The 24,957-nt window shown below is 34.3% G+C and overlaps 1 protein-coding gene and 1 pseudogene across 1 annotated transcript; both read right to left on the reverse strand.

Annotated features, from left to right (window-relative positions):
- Positions 1–153: 153 nt before the first annotated feature.
- LOC147394561 (P-loop containing nucleoside triphosphate hydrolases superfamily protein) lies at positions 154–14,077 on the reverse strand. The gene is made up of 12 exons (XM_086453396.1): positions 13,641–14,077; positions 11,945–12,130; positions 10,680–10,865; positions 8,671–8,754; positions 3,484–3,525; positions 3,335–3,406; positions 2,953–3,252; positions 2,793–2,831; positions 2,132–2,236; positions 1,970–2,035; positions 608–733; positions 154–504 (listed from the first exon to the last, which is right to left on the reverse strand). The coding sequence occupies exons 1-12, from the start codon at positions 14,004–14,006 to the stop codon at positions 322–324; spliced, it is 1,755 nt and encodes a 584-aa protein (XP_086309522.1). The 5' UTR covers positions 14,007–14,077; the 3' UTR covers positions 154–321.
- A 7,025-nt stretch (positions 14,078–21,102) lies between these two features.
- LOC147394562 (protein MIZU-KUSSEI 1 pseudogene) lies at positions 21,103–22,299 on the reverse strand (annotated as a pseudogene).
- Between the last annotated feature and the right edge of the window lie 2,658 nt (positions 22,300–24,957).

The raw sequence follows: 24,957 nt of genomic DNA on the forward strand, positions 1-24,957 counted from the left end.
AATTAGCATCTTGGCAAACTAACATTTTTTTGTAGGGGAAACTATGAAGCGGCCGAGGACTTGCAATCAAAACATCTGAAGTGGCGTCAGTCTTCCAAACAGACCCTAAAGGATTGCCGAAATTTAAACTAGCTTAATAAAGCATCTTATAAATTATAAAAACTAAAAGATTAGATTATAATAAACTAATTAATTAAACAACAAAATTTGTAAAAGTAACAAAGCACATAACTCAGAATATGGAACCCTAACGAATCTAGGAGGAAACTTTAGAACAAAAATAGGCAAACAAAAAAATCCCTTGTTTGATGCTTTAATCTGTTAATGCCTTACAAATTGCCGAATATCATTTCCACCTCTATGCTTCCCATAAGGGTTGCTTTCATTGATCCCATGGCGGCCTCCTTCAACTCTACGCGATTTCTTTCTAAATTTGGATGAACTACTATCTAAGTTCAGATTTATCTTTGGAGGGCTAGAAAAACAGAATGACTGTGCAACCGCCTGTCCACAATGAATGTTCATACATAATTTCACTATATGCCTTAATAAGCCTACAATAAGAAGTGGATATAGAGATAAACGTCTTTTGAGTTAAGGTAAGTACCTGAAGGTCAAGACGGTGAACATTGAAAATGTCCTTCATAGAATGTGAATTGTATGCTAATAAATATGATCTGTACGCTTCCTTAGCCGATTTATTCAGATAATAATTTTTCGCCACCAATTTCTCCTGCATCAATCCTCAAACAATTTAAGTCCCTTGCATGGTAGAGAGTTCACTTGGACTACCCACCTAAGGCTTAAAATGGGTTGGGTTAGCATCAGATACGAGTACATCCAAATCCAGATTCGAATTTTTTAGTTAGATCCATCTATGTCTCATATCCTACTAGATAAAACCATATCTGAGCCATTTTCTTCCACTAATTCTGGATCCAGATCTCACTTGACCTGACCGAATTACTTGATTCGGATGGGATAACATCAGGCCATTCAACCCCCACTCCCCAATCCCCCCATACCCAGATGGAAAACAATAAAGTGGGTTAAAGAGGAAATATAACAAAATTAGAAAGAGTGAAGAGGACAGGTAAAAAAGTGAACCCCAAAAAAATATGGGATGTCCCCCCTCCCCCTCCCCTTGGTCCCTACAATGCTGTTTTATCAAATAGATGTTACATTAAAGTAGTGAAAAGATATTTTGAAATACAAAAAAAATATATATATAATTTTCAAAGCAATATATCATTTGAATCTAGGCGGATATAAGGATGGATCCATATCCAAAGGGACATCAACCCATATTCGATGCATTTTTTTATTCGGGGTCTACTCCCAGGGTCCAAACCTGCTAAATTTGGATTCGGATCACTCGGATTACGGATAAAATCCAACCCATCCTATGCCCCTACGCCCACCCCACCAGCACACGAGGAATATATATAGCCTTGACAGAAGTAGAAGAATACCAAGAGGGGCTTCACGTTGGCCAACCCCCACTCCCCAATCCCCATCCCCCCCAGATGGAAAACAATAAAGTGGGTTAAAGAGGAAATATAACAAAATTAGAAAGAGTGAAGAGGACAGGTAAAAAAGTGAACCCCAAAAAATATGGGATGTCCCCCGTCCCCCCCCCCCCCCTTGGGCCCTACAATGCTGTTTTATCATATAGATGTTACATTAAAGTAGTGAAAAGATATTTTGAAATACAAAAATATATATATAATTTTCAAAGCAATATATCATTTGAATCAAGGCGGATATAAGGATGGATCCATATCCAAAGGGACATCAACCCATATTCGATGCATTTTTTTATTCAGGGTCTACTCCAAGGGTCCAAACCTGCTAAATTTGGATTCGGATCACTCGGATTACGGATAAAATCCAACCCATCCTATGCCCCTACGCCCACCCCACCAGCACACGAGGAATATATATAGCCTTGACAGAAGTAGAAGAATACCAAGAGGGGCTTCACGTTGGCCAACTTTTGCTTATTCTCAAGTACTTGAATGGGTACTTTGGCTTCCTGTCAGTAAATAAAGAATAAGTTATTAGAATGATGGATCTTCCTTCCGCGAGTAAAACAAAATAAGCAGTGACCTTATTTATAAGAATATTAGACCTTAAGGTAACGAAGAAATTGTAACTCTTCTGGGATAAGGATGAGCAGAGCACGCCCTTTTCCACCTTCACCACGAGCTGTACGACCAACTCGATGAATGTACTCCTGAAAAAGCAAAATTCACAACCATCGAAAGTTATTTGATGATTGGGTTATCCACAACATAGTAACAAAAAACTCCTTTTTAAAATTTAAAAAAAAAAAAAAAAGTCTCATTAAAAATGCATTTTGTACCTCTAATGATTAAAACAATAAATAAATAAAACACGTTTTTACTTTTTAAACAGGATTTTTCAGAAGAAATAAAAATAATAAGAACCATTTTCTCAATATCTTGATAATGTCTTGATGTTATGTGTTTTAAATTTTTTCAACAGTATGTTAATTTGCTCAAAAAGATACATTGATGGTTAGACTCGTTTCATCACAAAAATTACAATTATGTGTGGAAACATGTTATCATGCAGAGATACTAAATAGTATTATATATATTTTTATTTTGTACATTTATTGTTTTCTTTCCATTTTATTCTTGTTTTTTCCCAAGTTTTCCTTGCTGTTTTAAACCAATAACCCAACTTGGTGACTATGTCCAGAATAATGAATGCCCAACAAACAAAAGCTACATACAGTTCATTGGAAAAGAATGAGTAGAAAGCACCTTGGGTTCATCTGGAGGATCATACTGCACGATCCAGTCCTTCAAATTGGAAGCAAAAAAAGAAAAAGAAACGGAAACAATCAAAGTGAGCTATCTATGATACATAAGAAAGAATGCCAGTCCTGTACATCAAATCAAACATGTAGAAGAAAAGACGTACAACAGCAGGAATATCAAGCCCGCGAGCAGCAACATCAGTACATAATAGGATGCCCTTCTCTGCCCTGCAGAAATCGAAAAAGGTGGATGTACGTTTTTGCTGTTTTTGTTTTCCATGAATATCATAGCAATCGACCTTAATGTATGTGAGAAGCTCCGAGTGAAATTTGACCGAGTTGCACGAAGAGAAGAAAACCATCACTTTCTTTGACAAATTCCTTTTCAAGAAAGAATATAACAAAATAAATCTATCGGCGCTTGGAACAACAAAGTAGCCTTGCTCCAACCCTTCTACAGTGACCTACATTACCAGATGTGAGGTTAGTTGACTTAACAGTGAAGATTGAAGAACGAGTACAGAATTTTCGTTGCTATTTATTTACCTTTGACCTCCTATCATCCACATCAATATATACTGGAGTTGTTTGAAATGATAATCGTGCAAGGTCTTCAACCTGAAGAATGTATAGGTTTTTTAAGTCTTACGATAGACAGCCGTGATTAGGGTAACATTTCAATGAGACCTACAAACCTTCTTTGTCTGGGTAGCAGAAAAAAGAGCTGTTTGCCTCTTCTGCACATTAGATATTGCAATTAGCACAAAAAACTCCAGAGATAACACAAACTCTACATCATGGCATTCAGCCACATCAGAAAGAAATAAAAACATAGAACTCCTCATATTGCTAACTAGTAGTGGATTTTTGACCAAATATGGAGTTTCTTTAAATGATGGAAACGGAAAATCATCATCAAAGCCTTATCCCAAAAAATGGTGGAAACAGGGGAGACAAAACCTAATGGAGCAGAAGGAACCCATCAAAATCTGAGAACTGAATTGATTAATCTCAATAAGTAATATATAAAGAGATATAGCTGACCAAAAAAAATAGGCAGTGATATTACAACACCATTATATTATAAATAAAAACCATAAGTGATTTTATTATATGAAGAATAATTTACAATAAAATCTCTTATGATGGTTATTCATAAACATAAGGTGTGGTAGTAAAGAGAAGAAATAAAGAAAAGCAAACTAGCATACTAAAGAGAAGTAAGAAATCTCTACTCACTAAAACTCGATGTCTTGAGAACCAGATCTACCATCAATCTTAGTAAACGTTAATCAAGTAAAGAAATCACTCGTGGGTGAACATCAATTAATCAAGAAACAGATCCCCCATTCACTAAGCAAAGTTTCTGGTGAACCGGTTAGCTCAAACTAGTGAACAGAAACTGAGTTAATGGCTCAGGACAGACAATAAAGTAGAAGGGGTGAAGAGGAAAGGCTCAATGTAGTTCGATGGAACGTTTATCCCCCAAAAAAACTATAACAAAATGGGACCCACCGTTGCTACATTTTTGTGGGGAAAAAACCTCCCAACCAGCTACAAGGTTTTTCCTCTTCACTCTTTAACCCTTTTTCAATAATACCCCTCTAACTTCATTATTTTTCCACTTTTACCCCCTTAACCACAAAGAGGATGCCCGTGATTAACAAGGTGAAGTTAGGTCCAAACCTAAGATGTGAGAATAATACTCCATGCGTCTTACCAACTTAAGTAAGTTGGCTTGAATTAGATTAATTTCTCAATATTTAAGAAATAACGTTAAGGAAAGGCTCACTGTAGCTCAATGGGAGTAAAGATAGTAAAGTTGAAGGGGTGCAAAGAAAAGATCATTGTAGCTTGATGGACGTTTATCTCCCACAAAACATTTGTTTTTAAAGTTTAAATTCCATTCATAAAAGAGAGAGAGAGAATACAAAAAGCGGTCGAGATGACCGACCAATAGAAAACAAAAGGCGCCTAATTACAAGAGTCCCATCTAAAAACAAACTCTTCAAAGAAAACACCTCTAAATTCATAAAGGAGCTTGCACCAAAAGAACAGTAGCCCAAGAATGGAAAGGAGAATCTCATGAAACGTGGTTATGGCATCTTTTAATACTCTCTTATTCCTTTCCAACCATAACCCCCAAGTAATAGCGAAGGGAAGAAGCCTCCACAAAATTTACTTACTCCCCGAGAACATGGACGAATCCCAACTTTGAAAAAGAGACAACATCGAATTAGGGACAGACAAAGAAATCTTAAAAAAACCCAAAGAAATGTGACTAAATACCCCTTTTAATTAAATGATTAAGAGTATGTAACTTAAATGACAAAGGACCCACCATTGATACAATTTTGTGGGGGACAAACCTCTCATCCAGGTACAATGTCTCCCCTTCACCCCCCTTCCCTCCAATTTTACTATCTTTCCCCTTTTTCCTTTTTTTCAATAATAGCATTCTAACTTTATTATCTTTCCTCTTTTACTCCTTTAACCCATTATTTTTCCTTTTCTACCCGTTAACCTCGAAGATTTTTAATGATACCCTTCCCACTTTAATATTTATCAATTTTTTACCCCTTTCGATTACTCAATATTTAAAGAAATAATGTTAAGGAAAGGCTCACTATAGCTCGATGAGAGGAAAGACAATAAAGTTGAAAGAGTGAAGAGGAAAGGCTCATTGTAGCTCGATAGGACATTTATCCCCCACAAAACTATGACAAAATGAGACCCACCTATGTTTTACTATATATATATGATAAAACACAATTGTAGGGTCCACCGTTGCTACAGTTTTGTGGTGTACAAACGTCCCATCCAGCTACAGTGTCTTTATCTTCCCCCCCTTCCCTCTGATTTTACCATCCTTCCTCTTTTACTCCTTTAACCCATTATTTTTTCACTTTTACCCCCTCAAACCCAAAAAGGATGCCCATGCCATATATATATATGGGCAACGTTCTGTAGACAACGTTTTGTCCTATATGGCAAAACAGTTTCGAAATGGGCTATTTTTTGTGAGGATGATCTCTATGGTGAGTAGATCATCCTCACAAAAAATCAGCTGATTCTAAAACTTCTAACCCTATGAAAAGTGGTCACAAACTAACGGTTAAAATGAATGGTCCACGATGTTTTAACTTGTAAACTGGGGCTAGCAATTTCAGAATGGGCTGATTTTTTGCAAGGATGATCCCCTCACCATAGAGATCATCCTCACAAAAACTCAGCCCATTCCGAAACTTTTTGCCCATATAAGACAAAACACATTGTCTAGAATGTTCTCTACAGATCCCGACTCTATATATATATATATATATATATATATAGGGTTCTTGGTTAGCAAAGTGAAGTTGGGTTCAAACTTGAGACATGAAAACAATACTCCACACATCTTACCAACTAAGCTAAGTTGGCTTGAATTAGATTACTCAATATTTAAAGAAATAACATTAAGAAAAGCAAATTAGAACAGTTACATGAAGAAATTATTCCCCAATCTACATTACCAATGAAAGGAGTTGAATTATTGTTTTTCGAATCCTAATAACAAACTAAACAATCTAGCTATTCATTGTAAAGATAAAAATACAAAGAAGCTTTGCTTGCCTAAGAAGAATGGGGGATTGGACTTTCGTAACTTTGGTTATGAATTCAACTTTGTTGGGAAAGTGGCCTTGGAGATTTGGGAAGGAGGGGGAAAATCTGTGGAGAAAAATAATTGTGGATAAGTATGGGGAGAATGAGAGTGGGTGGGAAAGTGGTCCGGCTCGAAGCGCATTGGAGTGTGGGGTGTGGAAGGAGATCCTTAGAAGACTTTCGATTTTTAAGAAAAGAGCGAAGTGTAAGGTGGGGAGGGGGAATAAGGTGAGATTTTGGGAGTATTGGTGGTGTGGGAATGGTCCTCTTAGAGACATGTTCCCGAAGCTCTTTGATTTGTCTTTGAAAAAGAATCACGTCATCTCTTGCTTCAAAAATTTCAAGAATGGGAAAACTAATTGGGACTTTGGGTTTAGAATATCCTTTAATAATTAGGAGGTGGATACTTTGGGGAGGTTAATTTTTCTGGTTGAGAGTAGCAACATGGAGCACTCCTCGGATGACAAGAGGTTGTGGGGAGGCATTGGGGATGGGAAGTTTATGGTGAAATCTTTGTATAATGGTATTGCGCCAAGTTATGCAACGTCTTTTCCTCACTCATTTATCTAGGGTGGTAAGATTCCTCCTAAATATCGGTGTTTATGTGGTTGGTGACTTTAGGGAGACTGGCTACTACGGACCAATTAATCAAAAGAGACTTTATTTCTCCGAACCAATGTCATATGTGTAAATTACTGGAGGAAACGGTAGATCACTTACTCATGTATTGCCGAGTGGCAAACCATATTTGGTTGCACTTCTTATCTTTGTTTGGTATAGTGGAATGCTTTCCCCGATTAGTCAAGTCGGCTTTGGAATCTTGGTTGGTATAAGGAGGTTCTTTCTCGTCTTCTAAACGAATCCTTTGGTTCTTGATGTCGTTTGCGATTTGCTGGGGAATTTGGAAAGATTGCAATCGCTGTATTTTTTAGGGGAAAGTGTCTACGTTGGAAAGATTAGTTTTATCAATTTTGGAGATTCTATTATCTTGGTGTAAACTTTATAAGAATTTTAAGGGGGTCTTCTTTAAAGATTTCATTGTGATATGGGATAGAGTTTGCTCTTTATCGTGAGAGTGATTGGTTGCTCTCACTTCGTTGTTGTTTTCTTTACTTGTTTTCTCTCTTTGTTTTGGGTTGGTCCCCTCGACCCCCCTCGTTGTTCTTTTCAATAAATTCATCTTTACTGATAATAATAAAAAATAAAAAACAGATGGGAACTTTTACACATAGATGGATTGTGGTGGGATTACGATCTGAATGTCCACCTAAACTAGCCAAGTGGTTGTATGGTCACCGTTTGGGTTAGGGAGAAAACTTGATAGGATTGATAAAACTTGAACCAGAGATGAGTGGAGACCAGGGTGGTAGAAAAAGAAACGGATAGAGAGAGAAAAAAAGAGAGACCGTGTAAAGGCAAGTAAAATGTGTAGAGAGTTTCCTTCAGGGTCTAATGATTATCCCATCTCAAGGGACCACATGAGTTTATATGGATGGGTCTTTCTCCTATTTGTCTGAGACAAAGGGTGCCATCTAAGATAATAGGTGGGTGGGTCACTGTAATACTTTTAAGTCCGACTTCCCTTTTGGTTACATGTTGTCTATCTTGTGTTAGCAGGGAAATCAACCTATGACAACTAAGTCAACCTAGGATTCTACTAACATAATTGTCATCAATGTTGACACTCTTGTTGAGCCTAGTACAAGGTTTAGACCTTATGAGGCTGCCTATCACCTATCATTCTCGCATCTCTCGTGAGAGCCCACCAACCCTTGGTCTCATAGTGCTCCTACTGGTGTTAGTCCAAGTTCTAGAGTCCTTTGGGTTTGGCACACCATAGATGCCATTCACAAATTGAATGAGGATTGCTGGTGTAGGGCAAATGTCACACCAATATGGTGACAATGTGGGTCAGGCATGGTAGCAAGTTGGATGCCGACAGAGGGTTCCAAGGCCCGCTAGCGCATTTATAAGGTGCCACATTAGCATCCGTACGTCCCAGCTTGCATCCTCGAAATTTGTGTTATTACAATTACAAAACATTTATCAACACTAGTCAATAGAAACTACGTCATTTAAGGGGAAAGGGTTCAGTAGGCTAGTCCACGAGACCTAGTGCTTCAACATTTCAACAGAGAGTGAGCTTAACCAAATTAATGAACAGATCAATTGAAGGGCTCCCTCTCAAAAGTACCTTAGTTATTTCAAGTAATAGCTTTTTTTATCTTAATTAGTAGTACCTTGGGTAAACTCTTAATAATTTGCCTCAAGTCATCCTCAAAATTTGATTCCAAAATTCGATCAGCTTCATCAATCACGAGGCACTGCACATCCAAGAGTGTTCTCAAAAAATATTAACACATACATTGAGAAACCCAATAAATTATCAGCACTAAATTCAGTAGTAAATGTTCTAACTTCAAAAGTACTAAATTAAACTTGAGGAGTGGGTTATATATCCATGGCTCACTAGCTAAAGAAAATGACAAGTAAGAACTAACAAGGAAATAGAAAGAAAACAAAAATAGCAGGCATACACTATTGTATTTTATAAAATACATTGACGTACAAAACATTATGGACGCTACGTACAAAGAAAAATGGTGCAAGTTAAAACTGGTTATTTACAATTTTGACATCTACATATCACATTATAAATAGTCTATCAAACTTCAAGAGTACCCTTCTCTCTTTGATGTTTGTAGGTAAGTGTGCATGTTAATGTATATAAACTAAACAATGACTATTTTAAAGGCCATGGTTGAAAGAAGGGGAAAATTATGAGCTTTGTACCAAGAGCAATAGTATTGGGTTTTTTTTTAGGTAGGCATAATTTTGGGATTTTCAGAGGGGTGTCTTTGAACTTCTGGAAGTCTTCTTTAAGAGTAAAGGATTAGTATTTAGGGGGAGAATCCTAGGGCAAGGATATTCCCAATGTTAGGTATTAGAATAGATGCCCTCATATTGTAGATAATGGAGATGCTTTGTTGTCAAGAGGTTTAGAAGAGCCTTTATAGCTTAGGACATTAAGCCTGAGGCTCCTCCCATGGCAGATGTTGAGGTTGGGTAGAAACCTTGCTTCCCGCCTCGCTTCTACAGGGAGCGCTGCAGTTTTCAATTTTTAATATTCAACTGATAAGGTACCCTTTATGAATTCTTTTCTTAGTAATGCAGTGAGATCCTGGATTGCAGCAAAATCCACCCACCTTGATTTGACTATTCAAGTCCAAAGATATGGTCTAACATTGCCAACTCTTGAATAAACCATATAGCACATCCTGAAAGCTAGAAATCAGAATGAAAAAAATAAATACTGAGTTTTCTGCCATGATAAAGCATATCTCTTTTCACTTTCTGGTAGGTATCAGTATTCTTATCCATTGAACTTCGTTTTGACTTCATTTTTTTTCCATTTATGCATCTACCATCCAGTCCTGTAATCCAGATTTCTCTTTTCCTTTTTCTTTTTCTTTTCTGCATTTTTTTTTTTGTGTAGAAATTCATGTTGGACATATCATGGGAAAACATCCAATACAAATAAATTTTACGTAAAATTGTTTGCATTTTCCTTTTTTCTATTTTTTTTCAAATTAATAGACTAGTTTGAACTTACAAAAATAATTTTCAGATGGATGAGTAACATAGAATCACAGGGATATGTTTGAGCATCATTGTATTTTTAAATTAATAAGCAGTTCCATTGTATTTTAACCTCATCATCCCAAAAACATATCAAATGTAACTAAAGTCCACAACATCGATCATGCTTGTGTTCTGAAAATTAAAATATTATTAGAGCAAGAAACTGATTGAAGGCTACTTTCATAGTAGTCACGTCTCCTTATCCTTGAGCAATTGTTGGCACAAATCATGTCCATGTAAAATAAATGACATCCGAGTATCCTACCCAGATATGCCACGGATATGACCCTGGTATGACTTACACTTTGATATTGTATAGGAAGAGCATAGATTTTTAGACATCACAAAGCTGTAACTAGATAATGGGAAAATTTTATATGGAATGTACGATCTTCAGTGTGCGTTATAAACATCTGACCCACATATATCACACTCAAAAGGAAAAAAAAAAAAAAACAATCATGTACTAAAGAAAGAAAGAGGAATTAAAAGGAAAAAAAAGAGCATAACCAGTAAAATCAAAACAAAAAGAATTTTATCTTATTGTCAGACTAAACAGGCACACGCATGGAGTCCCTCATGAATAAATTAAGAAAGATTCTCTTACCTGCAAATTTTTAAATATGAACCCTTTAGTATTTTGAAGATGATCGAGAAGTCGACCAGGGGTCGCTATTAATAGATTAACCCCTTTTACAAGGCGTTCGACTTCTCCCCTTCGAGATGCACCACCCATAACCAACCCAAGAGTCTGTGTGTGGTACTTGAGAAGCTCCTTTGCCACAGCATGTATCTGCATTATTTAAATGGACGATTAGTCTGGGGATCCTTACCCTTTTTGCACATAAGGGCACTGCAATTATGCTTAGTAATGATAATTTGTTATGATTTAAAGATGAAAAATACTCCAAAATATGCTCCGAGAAAAGAAAAAAGAAGGATGCAAGGGATTGTGAAGGTCATTTTTTTCATAAGTAAAGAAGATGCATTCAAAGGGGGTTGTCAAGATGACCAAACCCAAAGGATATACAACGCTATAGCCCTTAAAAAATTGCTATACCACAAACCCAATCCCATCTCCCATAAAATCATCAAAGAACACCCCCTAAACTCTTTGAATGCATTACACCAAAAAAACAAGAAGTTCAAAACAGATATCACAATATCATTAATACCCAACTCCTTGTCATCATAGACACAACTGTTTCTCTCCTTCCATAACCCACAACCGATTGTGAAGGACAAAAACCTCCATGGTAACTTCTTTACAGATGAGAAACCTACACCCCAATGACGCCAACTAAAGAAAAGACTTCACCGGCGAAGGAAAACAGCCAGTTACTTCAAACATTGATACAAAGTGCCTCCAAATCTATTGGGAAATGGTATATTGCAAAAGAAGAAGATCCACTGACTCCCCACTTTGCTTGCAAAGGAAGCAAAGAATAGGACCTACCATCCCTCTTTTAGTGAGTTCATACATGGTAAGAATTCTCCCCAAAGCTGCAGCCCACATAAAGGAGGAGACCCTAGATGGCACCTTACAATCCCAAATCATCTCTGATGGAAAAGAGTGACTCAGAGATCGCCGAATCAGTCGATACAAAGATTTAACTTATGATCTAGACACTAGATAGTACTTTAACATTTAAAGATCCGCAACAAAATTCAAGCAGGAAACAAATTAAACAGGGTTTTAAAAAGAAGAGGCATGCAGCAAGGCATTAGGACCTTGTGATACAAGCTTTACCACCAACCATTTCTATTTTTCTTTCTCAAAAAAGCTTCTAATGATAAAAAAAAAAAGTATAATTATTAGGTAACCTGTCATGAAAATACAGGACTACAATGAAGAAGGAAGGGCGGCCATACCTGCATGGCAAGCTCTCTAGTTGGGCAAATGACAACAACACCCGTCCCATTACGAGGATTAAAATGGATGTGATACAACAATTCAATAGCTGGTACCAAGAAAGCAAGGGTCTTTCCCGAACCTGTCCTCGCAGCTCCAAGAACATCCTTCCCTTCCAAAAGGGGTGGGATAGATCTAGCTTGAATCTGCGGATATAAATAAGAAACATACCATCAGGATTAGAAGTTCCCTCAGGAGGCTTCTATAACGAGATAAGAGAACTCGTGAAATAAATAAAGATAAGATTGTAGAATACAAGCATATGTTTAAAATAAAATAGAAAATTGATGAATAAGCACATGTAAAATTCCAACCATGTAAAAAATGAAAGTGTAGCTATTTGTTACCAGGAGAAAGATATCCCGGTAAAGGAGTCAAATTATCAAACTTCCAACAAAGTCAAACAAAAGGCAGCAAACCCTCGATGCCATATTGTGTTCATAGTTAGCAATTCAGGTAATAACTCGCAAACCATAGGAGTTTTAGGGAAAAAATAATTCCATTAAAGAAATAATAGTACGACCATCCCATTCAAAGGTTTGGCATAATTGGTATACTCTTAGACTTGGCTGAAGTATTAGAAAATTCATTTTACTCAGTCACGAAATCATGATTAATGAGCCCACCCACAAGGAGAAAATGTTATCTTTTTGCCAAAAAATTTAATATCAAACCCATATCGAACTCGAACTCTCCCCACACCTTATGGTTTCTGTATACTGAACTGCTAATTATGGTGGTGCTATAGGAACAACTAGAACCATAGTTATCAAAATTTACTAGACAAATTAGTTGCATTGCTCATGAGGGAGAGCAATAGATATTTGCTTTACTCCAAGTATAAATTCAACTCCACCAAGCAAATTCAGAAACAAGAAATTTCTCTACTTAAGACAACTAAACATTACTATCAAAAAACTTTAAAAATTACTAACAAACAAAAAAATTACTAAAACAGATTCAGAAAACTAAAACATTCACGGCCATAGTCACAAAATTCTGATGAAATTTATAACCATAGTCACAAAATTCTCAAGAGTTTTTCCAAAAATTAGTTAAATTCTCCGAATAAGGGACAAGCCAATTAAATCAACAAATCAACCAAAAATTTATCAATTAATTTTTATGGTAAAATTTTCACCCTTCATCCTCAAAATCTTATTTTCTTCAACATTCAAATCTCAAGAAACGGTTAGGGCTTTTACCTTTTAGGGAGAATGAAGATGATGGGTTTTGGAAAGAAAAAAAAAACCTCAAAAAACATCATTTTTACCATCCCAAAAAAAAAAAAAAAAATTGTGAAACTTTCACTAACTCATCCAAATTAACCGAACTGAACCTAACCCAATAGTTCTCAAATTGATTACAGCACCAATAATGAATATTTAGGATTCAGATTTTCACACCCACTGTTTTATCAAAAAAAAAAAAAAGCTTCCGAATTTAGGATTTTCATACCCAGAATTGGTAAAATCTCCAAATTTTCCCTGTTTTTTGACGAAACTTACTCGAACTTATCCAAATTAACCAAACTGGACCTAACCCAATAGTTTCCGAGTTGATTACAGCACCAATAGTGAATATTAAGACTTATGGTTTTCACAGAACTGTTATATCAAACAAAGTTTCAAATTTAGGATTTTTAGAAACGGTTACCTCAGTCATGCTCTTGAACCCCATATCTTTAATGGCATTCATGGTGGGTTCAGAAAGTCCCAACAGAGAGAAAGACTCAGTGCTCATAATTCCTGATCCCTTATTGTTCTTCGGCCTCAATTCGACAACTTCCTCTTTCTCCTCATCTTCATCTTCATTATCTCCTCCAGTCAAGTTTTTATTTCTTTCCTCTGCAACATCTTCTGTTTCTTCCTCTTTGACTCCATTAATGGTTTTCTCTTCTGTATCTGACGAGTCTGTAAGTGTAGTTCTTCTCTTCTTCTTCTTTTCTCGCTTTCTCTTCTTCTTGTTGTTGTTCTTCAACTCTTCGTTCTCGTTGTGAAGCTCTTCTGTTGAATCAGCCATGGCGTATACTCTGTGTAGCGCCTCTGGTTTGCTCTGAATTCTGATGGAGAGTAACTGTGGGTGTCGACTAGGGTTTTTATTAGTCTTTTAGGGTTTGTGCAATCCGATAAAATTTCCTCGAGATACGCTATATTACACATTATAGCGTAACTGTTGCATTTCTATTAAAAAAAAACTACTTTACCATGTTTGGGGTAATGATTTCTGACTCAAAATTTTTCACTCACTCAATACGCGGCTGACGTGGCAAGGGCATAGAATCGATTATCTTTGTCTTTGTGTATCCCGAAGAAAAAGATCTATAATTTTATGCTTTTGCCACATCAGCAGTGTCGAGTGAAAATTTTCGAATCCGAAAATCAGACTCTACTTTATCAAGCTTGTAGTTGGTATCCACGTCATAAAATTCAAATTGAAAGAATTAATTTGTTAGTTAACATACCTTGGAGTGGATCCTAACCTCATCAATTTTTGTCATCCAAAAATCTAATTTGATAATTCATGTAGGCCAACGACTCTTAATAAGATTTGTAGTCTTACTAAGTTAGTCGTGCTAGCTTGATTTATAAAGTAAGGTTTATTTTGATAACAAACTGGATAAAAGTAAGGATGTTTTTGTAATAAAATTGTAATAGATAGGTTTGCTCGATAAATCTCTCTTGTTTTTAATTAACATGGTTTCTCATCTCATTCGAGTCATTTCATCTCAGTAAAATTCAAATAGTTTAAATCGATTTTATAATATATTGATTTATCAAAATGTTGTGTTGAAAATAAAAATACTAAATGGCATGATGTTCATTTTAATTCCGAAATCAATAATTTATTATTTTCAAAATTAAAATATTTTCCTTAAAATGTTCTAGTGTTTTATAAAATAAAACTTTTTTTAATCGAATTTAAAAGGAAAGTATTTATTGTTTTATATCATAGGAAAAAAATTCACTTTAATGATATTATTTTAATTTTGAAAATGCTATATAAAAATGAATAATGTGCTGTTTTTGGAATTTTTCAAAATTTTCTACCTTTCTGGAAAAAATTTCTGTATAATATATATAATAAAAAATTCAATATTATTATATGATGTATTAGTATATGCTTACTTAGTTATGAATTATTTAGAAATTATTTTACTTTAAAAATTACAAAACTCAATTTTAAATAATAATAAAAAACATATTTGTAAAGTCGACCTATATGGGTTAATTACCAAATTGATAGAGAAAATGTTGAAAATGATAGATTATTCGTTTCAGTTTTGAAAATGATATTTTGTTATTTTGGAATTAAAACATCTATATTATAGAAAACAACGATAAGTCCCAACTCTAACTACAGTTCTAGGGGTATAAATGTCTCACTTAAATTACAGTGGGGTAGGATCCACACTATCCAATTTTATTATCTTTCATTTTCACCCCTATCAACTTTATTGTCTTTCCTCTTCATCCTCCTTCCCTCCTCCCTCTTTCAATAAAACACCTCCAATTTTACAATATTCCTTTTTTTCATCATCTTTTTTAATAATATTTCTCTAACTTTACCATTTTTCCTCTTTGACCCCAAAAAGGATACCTTGTCGTTGGCTTAGGCAAACTCTAGTTTTACATAAATGAGAAAAAAATGATGTTTAATAAAGTAGAATTTCTTTTTACTATTTCTCTAAAATTAAAGTGAAAAAATATTTATCATTTTAAAAAATAGCAAAAAATAAAAATAAAAATCACTTACATAAAATATTTTAATTTTGAAAATAGTAATTTACCATTTTCGAAAGTAAAACAAAGAATCTATTGTTTTGGGAATTTTTCAATTTTTAAATGCATAATTTGATAAAATCAACCTATTTTCAATACTAGTGTTTGATTGTGCTTACATCACAGGCATTCTCTTTTGGGTTAGGGGGGAGGGGAGGTCAAATAAAGTTGGAAGAGTATTACTAAGAAGAGGGGAAGAAGAGGAAAGCCACTAAAGTTTGAAAGGTTGATATTGGTAAAGGGGAGGAGAAGAAATGCAATAAAGTCAGGATATTTTTAGAAAGAGAGAGAAGAGAAAAGGTAAAGTAAAAAAATGTTCTTAAAATACGTTCTATGTATTACCCCAAAATTTAATTATTATTCTAAAATGTAGAGTGATAATCTTTAATTAATTTAATAGTATTAAATAATTAAATCTAGAGGTGTTTATTGAATAAAAAACTAAGAATGATAGTTTTGTCAAATTTTAGGAATTGAGAATCCTATTTTAGTAGCTACTTAGGCAACAAAAGGGGAGAGTTGTTATCCCATGTAGTACCAGTTTTACTATTTCAAAACTCTTTTTTCTTATTTATTCTTTAACCTTCTTAAGAGATTCAAAATCTCATGGAAAATTCGTATTAAAAACCGTAGGTCCTCCTTGTTCGCATCTCATAACTATGTAAACGTATAACTTTACGTTTACAAACTTTTGTAATTACGGACATTTACGTCTTTTTATGAGTGGAGTGCTTCGTAGCACTTGCACAGTATTTTACTAGTGCTTGGTTAATTCATAAATACAAAACAAGTTTAATTTTTTAAATTTTATTTAAAATATATATTTTAAAATTGAGAAGCACCTAAAAAACAACTTGAAGAAGCTGATTTGCGAATAATTTGACAAGAAGTTGGCGCAAAGGTTTTTGTCTAGCCCACGCATCGTCCCAAAGTCTGATAAAATTTCCTTTCCCACCCTTTAACGCAAGCCTTCATGGAGAACAAGATTACCTTTTTGAATACATTTTTATTGGTAAGAATCAATGAATTTTAGCTTACAATCAAGTAATGACCCTCTCTTTAAGATATTTAGTTTTGACTACCTAGACACATAACGCTTCTGGTTTCTTCATAGCATTCCATCCAAATTTTGCGAGCAATGTCAAAGATGATCAAATCTTATCATCTTAAGTTGTTGTACTATGATGTCATGTGGATTTGGGCTCGATTTTTTATCTACATTATTTGATCTACTGTACTAAGATGGTTCTTGCAAGATTTACAAAGGGCTCAATATTTTTAATAAGGATTGTCAAGGAAGCATTGAACCACCCTAACAACAAATTAACTTAAAGATTGAATATGAATTTTCATCAGATCTAAGGAAAATAAAAATCAATGTACTTCTTCCATAAGGATGAGAGAGAGAGAAAGAGAGTGTGAGATTAGTTGAGTTTAACCATGAGAGAGAAGGAGAACAGTTCAGTTTAGCCATGAGAAAGAGAGAGATAAATGAGAACAATTTCGCCATGTGAGTGTGAGAAATATTAGTTCAATTTTTCCATGAGAGAGGGAGGTAGATAAGTTTCGATTAGAGGGAGATTACGAAGTCAATTTGTTCGTCTATTAGAGCTCAACTGGAGATGGGATATATAATAAAAAAAAAAGGTTTTGTGGAGGATTTTATTTCGCAAAAATTTTATGGTAACTTTTTCGTTTTTGTTTTTGTTTTCGTTTTTGTTGGTTTATTTGTTTTTGTGTTTCTTTACTTCTATTTACGGTGGAACCCACATATGATTGTATAACCAAACATGTCCATGTCACAAAACACCGGAAACATTCCCTATTATTACCTCGTTTTGCAATGTAAGCAAGCGAGGCATTAATGTCATTATGTTCTCTTCACTTTCCTAAACTTCATTTATCCTTAGTCGTCGTCTATTTTTCAATGAAAATCCCAGCTTCTATAGAGATTTAGCAAGATCAAAGATTGGAATATAAATTATTTCTTCAAGTTGTGCGTTATAGTAAAAATAAAATGCGTTGATTCAAAATACTTATGTTAAAATTTAAGATAAGAAACTCAAAAAAGAATTGATTCAGACGTCATAAAAGAAGAATCGAGCAACGTAGGAAATGAATAGGTGCATCCAACTTTCTTACCATAAAACAAGCTATTTTTTTAAAAGTATTTCGATTCTATGTAAGGGGAGTTTTGTTGGATTTTCTATGATTTTGATAAACTACGTATTTGTTTTACTTTTTATTTTCATTCATTTGAATGTTGAAGTTTGTTATTCAAAAAAAATATTGTAAATATTAATATAAATTCATGATGGATTCTTGAATGATCATACTTGTGCATAAAGTGACAAAATCGAGTGTTAATAATTAAAAACAAAGAGGAAAAAATATAAAATATTGTACGAAAGATCTCGTGTATAGAGATAACCTAATGGTTGGCCAAGTTGGATAATTGATTGAACCATACTTAATGGTTGACTAGCCCAGGTAATAGTTAGTTCGTGTGAGCAAACTTTATGCATTCACATACATCGTATCATTGATTGTCTTGTAAATAAATAATTAGAATAATTTATTTTGTACGAAATATATTAGATCTATCAAACTCCCCCTTGCAATTAACATTTTTCAGGATATGTTTACTTGGAAGATTAGCTGAACCAAAGTAGAGAATAAAATCTTAAGAATTTATTATTATTTAATTTTTTGAGTATCTTAAATTGTAATTTATTTTATTCTAAATTGGACTAGAAGATTAATGCATTGATGGTATTTATTTATATGGATTTAATTTGATGATTGAATAAACTTTATTGGATTCATCCGACCCTTCTATAATTCCAAAATTTTGGTGTTCTCTACAAATAAAAATTTTACTTGGTGATTTCTTAGGAATGATCTAATTTGGTGGATATTTTCAAGAATTTATGAAAATGGAAAATTTTAGTTGTTTATTATACTGAAATATTGTATTGTTGAATTTTGGATAAAACTTGCATTTATTTTTAGTCATATTATGAAAAAGTATAAAACATAAAAGTTGTGAGGTTTTTTATCTATTTTCAAATTGTTTTGATCTCATTCAAAAATTCAATTAAACAGAATTTATAGGATTTTTTACATTGTACACATGTTAGGAATTACACTGTACAAGAAATTTGAGTTAAAACTTCTATTTTGAAAAAAAAAAAATAGTTAAAAATATTTTATATTAAATTATTTGATTATTTTTTTTCTCATAAATCTTAATTTTTAAAGTTGAATATAAACTCTGAGATGATATTTAATGATTTTTTAAATCACACAAATTAGAATTTTCTGATTTTATTGAATGTCAAAAGATTAGAAAAAATTGGATATTTTAATTTTTGGAAGTGTTTAGTATTCTCAATTATTATTAACATATTTTTAAGTATTAATAGGTCTCTTAAGGTTTTTTTATTGGTATTATTGACGTCGATACAAAATTTCTGCACTGAATTATGATTTTCAAAATCATAGATATATCAAATTTTGTTAGTTGTTAAAAATCAACATCTTTCTTTTCAATTTGACTTTCATCTAATTAACATTATTAATCTAAATTAAATTTCTTTTTAATCACACTTGAGTTTCAGATCTATGAAATAGATAAAGAAATTAGGTCGGGTCTTTGAATCTAAAATTCAAGGCATGACATTTTATATAAGGAATGAAGATTGAAACAAATGAGTGGAGTCCATCGTTGTGTTTTATTATATACATATATATTAAATCATCTCAAATCCCAAAGTGGTCGATGATTCATATTGACCATGTTGTCTACTAACCTTCAAGGTGATTTATTGTAATCTTGAACGAGTCAATCATGGTGAATAATTCACATTGACCACCTCATCGACACAACTCTGGGTAGCCTATTCCCCATGTTGCCCCTTTCAAGGTTTAAACCCGAATTGTGTGGTGTTAACTCTAATACCATTAATTGTGTGGTGTTAACTCTAATACCATTTGAGATCGCGTAATTATTGGAAGAAGTTTTATCCATCCAAAAGATAGGACTAGTACCATCAAATTGTATATTAAATGCGTTAAAAGTCACGAAATATTTCGATTATAAATGAAATAAAACATTATATAGGATCATCTCAATTTTGTTGCTCGAGGATCGAGACTATAGATTGTTTACTTTTAACCTGATGGTCTCCTAGGTAGCAGGGGCGGAGCTAGGATTTTCCTGTAGTGGGCGTAAAATATGGTTAGTTGTATAGTGAAGATGAATGATTTTAGGGAGAAATTAAGAAGTTTTTAGTTAGAAATTGAAGAAAATGATATTTAGGTTATTTCCAATTAATATTTGAGAAGTCCCAGTCGAGAGGCAATGTCATCAACAAAAAATTGAAGAGGTGAGGGAGTGGGGACAAATGGGGCATGTAATTAGTTGAAAATATAGGGGTGTCTCAAAATTCTGTGGGGGCAAAGATTGGAAGGTGGTGAGGGTGTAAGGGCAAATGGGGAGAGAGGTGAGGGAATGGAGACAAATGGGGCATGTAATTAGTTTAAATTATAGGGGTGTCTCAAAGTTCTGTGGGGGCAAAAATTTGAGGGAGGTGAAAGTGTGAGGGCAAATGGGGAGAGAGTTGAGGGAGTGGGGACAAATGGGGCATGTAATTAGTTAAAAATATAGGGGGTGTCTCAAAGTTCTGTGGGGGTAATTGCCCTCACCAACTCCTTACTAGCTCCACCCCGGCTAGGTAGTCTCTATTATGTAATCCTAAGAATGTATGTGAGCAATATTTCTAATATTGTGCAAACCAATATAAGAGATTTCTATCATAGTGAGGGTAGGAATTTTAGTGATCATACAAATATTATTTTTGGGTTTCTTCCCAAAATCATCAACTATAACCTCCCTAAAAGTTCAATCTTGCTCCTGAGATTTGAAGGTCAATTAATCAACAAATCATTGATTGGCTGATTTAATCAGTCTCTTATTCTTATAATTTTTCTTAAATTTCAAAAAAAAAAAAAAAAAAAAATTGGTCGAATTTTGTGTCGGTGGATGCAATATTCTACATTACTAAAACATAATGTGGAGCACTTCTAGAGTGCAGGCATGTAATCCAAGCCTTCTTTTTTTGGAAGTTTGGTAATTATACAAATATTATTTTTGGGTTTCTTTCCAAAATCATCAACTATAACCTCTTTAAAAGTTCTATCTTGTTCTTGAGATTTGAAGGTTGAAGGGATTGATTAATCAGCAAATCATTGATTGGCTGATTTAATCGGTCTCTTATTCTTATTCTTATAATTTTTCTTAAATTTCAAAAGAATTGGTCGAATTTTGTTTCAGTGGATGCAATATTCTACATTACTAAAACATAATGTGGAGCACATATAGAGTGTAGGCATGTAATCCAAGCCTTCTTTTTGTGATATTAGGGGAGGGCAGTCTTCAAAATTTAAGATCAAATTGTCCAAAAGAACAACAAAATAACAACTAAAACTATGAAGAAAATCAGATTTATATTTCATTTTCTCTAGAGCTTTAAGTATTACTCTGTAGATCATCTTTCAAAACCCTTAATCCAATCTTAGACTCTAATAAAAAAAATACTTAGTTCAGGACCACCAGCCCCTCCAAGGTTCATCATATAGAAGGCCTCAGAATCTCTAGACCCAACAACTCGCTCAAATTTAGCCCTCATGTACATGAGTTCACCATCTGATGACTCGGCTCCATTTCCTGGATACACACCAGCACCCCTCGAAATAGGCTCCAATGCTTTCAACACCTTCGACTCCTCAGGCCCACATTCGTGCCTCGTTGCAAACCCGCACTTCTTTCCATTGCAATATGTCCTCCAAATGGGCTCCTCTAGCAATCTCACCCTTTTCTTTTCGTTCTTTTTATCGCATTCCAATGCAATTCGAACCAACCCGGACGCCATTTCTTTGATCAATCCACTCGTTGGTGTGGAAAGTTCAATCATAAAGGCTGGATACGACTTGGGATCTTCTTGGAATGCAAAATGTACGTGCCCACGTCGATACCCGAAAAGGGTTCCCACCATTCGGGTACCAAGACCGGATGATTGGTGCGATCGATGCTTACCTAAGATAGTAAGAAACGATCCAAACTTTGAAATTGTTAGCTTCTTCTTTGATGCTGGCACGACCAACACCGAGGCCTTAACCTCTCCTTTGTACTCCTCGCATAGTTGCGAGGACGAAAAGGAGGTTAAAACATTTTCTTCATCACTTTCATCTTCACCTCTCTTTCTCCAATTAAAGTATCTCTTGGAGAAGGAGAAGGAAGACTCATGAGGAGTCCTTGCCATGATTGTCTTCATTTTAAAAAAGCCAAGTAAATAGAGAAGAAACTGCTTGGAGATGAGTAGGGAGAGAGTTTTGAGATTCTCTTCTATTCTCTTTTGTGGGTGCTTGAGCTCTTATTTATTGATTGCTTCTTGTACTTTTTGTCAACCCTGTGGTACTCAAGGACTGCAAGAGAATCCAAACAAAAAGAAGGTGAGCAGCCTCACCTACCTACATTAGGAAAAGAAGGATAGATTAAGGACTGGTGAGATATGGAGAAATAATAGGGACAAAGGAAAGGTAGAGAGAGAGAGAGAGAAGTGTGGGGTAGGGGGAGAAAGGGAAACTTGACTGGCTATTTGGACTTGCTTTGGAAACAGTTACAAGCAGGTAGAGCCACACCAACCATACCCACCAGGGCCACCACCACTCACACAAATTCTTACATTCCTTATTAACTAAACGAATATCATAGTTTTGTTCTTCTTTTTCATAGATAATGGCAAATCTTTTTTTTTTTTTTTTTAATAATTCTAATTGGAAGCCGATGTGAAACTTTACGATCTCCGAAACATTATGAATCCTCATCTTTACTACAATAACACCCCTTATATTTGAATTTTAATGAAAGTGTCTCATAAAATGTTAATGCTAGAGGTAGAATCCTTTAAAATCTTCTATTTTCGTAATTTATTGAAGAATATGGAATGAGAGGAATGCCAGGTTATTCGAGGGAAAAGAAAGGAAGGTTCACGACATCGCTATAAAACCTTCTATACTACTTTCGGTCTAACGTTTTTACGGAATTTATTTTATTATTACTTCGTTTTTAGATGGGATTCTTTGATCATGTAATTGGGTGGATTACTTTTAGTATATCATTGTTCGTTGATTATTTCGTTTTCTTGGAAGATCATGCGTGTTGTTTTGTGCATTTTTCAGTTCTACCAACAATTTTTCGATCCCAAATAATGTGATGGATAGAATGGCTGCCATGATGTTGAAATTTTTAGCATAGAAAACCCATTGAGTGGTGTTTTATTTTCTCTCAGATGAGTCCATTGTTGGGGGTGGTTGTTGGTTCCATGAATAGGTGCAAAATATTTGCTTAGGTTCAACCTAGGGCTGAATTTTGAGGGAGCATGGCAAGTCCATCAACCCACATGGAGTGAGTTACTAAGGCCCATCAAGTATTACTATATGATTTCTCTGTCACCAACTATATTAGGATGTAATTGTTTCCTTTTTTTGTTTTTTTGTTTTTTTTAAATGGATGATGATTTAGACATGCCCCTCTACTTTTCATCAATATTAGAGATACATCCTATGCTTTCAAACTTATGATATCCCACCCTTACTTAGGTTTTGTCTGAGAGACTAACTTGAAATGGCTTAAATAGCCTTATTTGAGCTTCAAGCAAAAAAAAAACCCTAGTTTTTCTTGAATCAGGATCACATACGATGTCCCATTCCTATAAAATAGGAACGGTGGCTACGTGGCATGTGTTTGGTTTAGCGTTTAAAATAAATTAGGATCATAACCAAGCCATTTTCTAGTCATAAGCAACTCGATGTGCTTAACCTCCAATATAAAAAAAATGCCACGTAGACACCATAGGTTGCTATATGAACGAGACACTGTTCTGGATCACGACTCATTTTTCTTTCAGAAAATCTGCCACCTTCAAGCTAGCTGTTAATCTCTAGGGTAAATTATTTATAATTTATTCAACCTTGTCTACAATGTGTTGTAGAAAATCCTTCACTATTCTATTGAAAAATCCATCTTTTACTTTTTTGAAATATCCTATCTTAATCTTTGAGGTTAATTTGAAGGGGGTAGAATCTTAAGGTTGAAAATAATGTAAAACTCTTTCATCTTCAAGTTGCTAACTTCTGGAGTAAACTATTTTTAACCTAATTAAGCTCTCCCCAATCCATCGCCTTCAATATCTTATAGAAACCCTTAATTTGTTTACCCAAAATTCCATTGATTTTCTACTTCTCTAAAAATTCAATCTTGTTCTCTAGATTTCAAGGTTGAAGAAGATAAAATCCGAAGCTTGAAGAAGAGGGTAAAAAACTTTACCAAGTTAAAGATGAAGGAATTTAGGTCATTTACGTTCATCTCTTAAGAGAAGACCTAGGTCAAAAGTGCATGTCATTAGCCTGAAAACACAGGGTGTATCTTTATATTGACCAAAAGCTGAGGGGCATGTATAAATCACCACCCTTTTTTATTTTATTGCTGGTGGGGGTCCATCTAACCACTGACCACTCTTTATTAAAACATAAGGTAAATTACACTTTTACCCATGTAGTTTGGTATAATTTTATTTTGACCCCTAACATTTTAATAATTGCACTTACCTTCTCCCATCAAATTGTCGTCAACCCAACAGTTAAATTCTTATTTTACCTTTTTTAAAATATTATTCTTTTTTATAAACAAAAATATGACCGTGAAAAAATGAGTTCAATAAATACTAATTAAATGGGGGCATTTTAATTATTATTTTAAAATTTATTTATTTATTTATTAATAATAAAAAAATTAGTGGGTAAAATAGTAAAATAACATCTGAATTTTAACCGGTCAATGAAAGGAGAGGTAAGCGTAATTATCAAAATGTTAGGGGGTCAAAATGAAATTATGCCAAACTATAGCAGGCTCAAAGTGTAATTTACCGTAAAAATAATAAAATAAATTACCTGACCTAAATTCACAGATCAACAAACAACGACCCAAACTTAAGAAACTAAGGCAAATTTGGTGAAACGTTGAAAATAATTGCTTCAAATCAGTTTAAAATTTGAGAATAAAGAAGTGAAAATGAAGTTTGCGTGCTCTAATGGTGTTAGATGTCTTATGTCTCATCTTTGCATTGCTG

The sequence above is a fragment of the Akebia trifoliata genome, chromosome 9 (genome assembly GCF_017979445.1).
Source record: "Akebia trifoliata isolate Shusen 1 chromosome 9, ASM1797944v1, whole genome shotgun sequence".
NCBI lineage: Eukaryota > Viridiplantae > Streptophyta > Magnoliopsida > Ranunculales > Lardizabalaceae > Akebia > Akebia trifoliata.

What these genes read in the sequence shown, in the direction of transcription:
- LOC147394561 (XM_086453396.1), bottom strand. Translation starts at nt 14,006, where the DNA reads ATGGCTGATTCAACAGAAGAGCTTCACAACGAGAACGAAGAGTTGAAG. An exon ending in GGCTTGATATTCCTGCTGTT is followed by an intron (nt 2,832 to 2,952) that starts GTACGTCTTTTC and finishes TCCAATTTGAAG; the next exon opens with GACTGGATCGTGCAGTATGA. An exon ending in TTCACCGTCTTGACCTTCAG is followed by an intron (nt 505 to 607) that starts GTACTTACCTTA and finishes CATTGTGGACAG; the next exon opens with GCGGTTGCACAGTCATTCTG.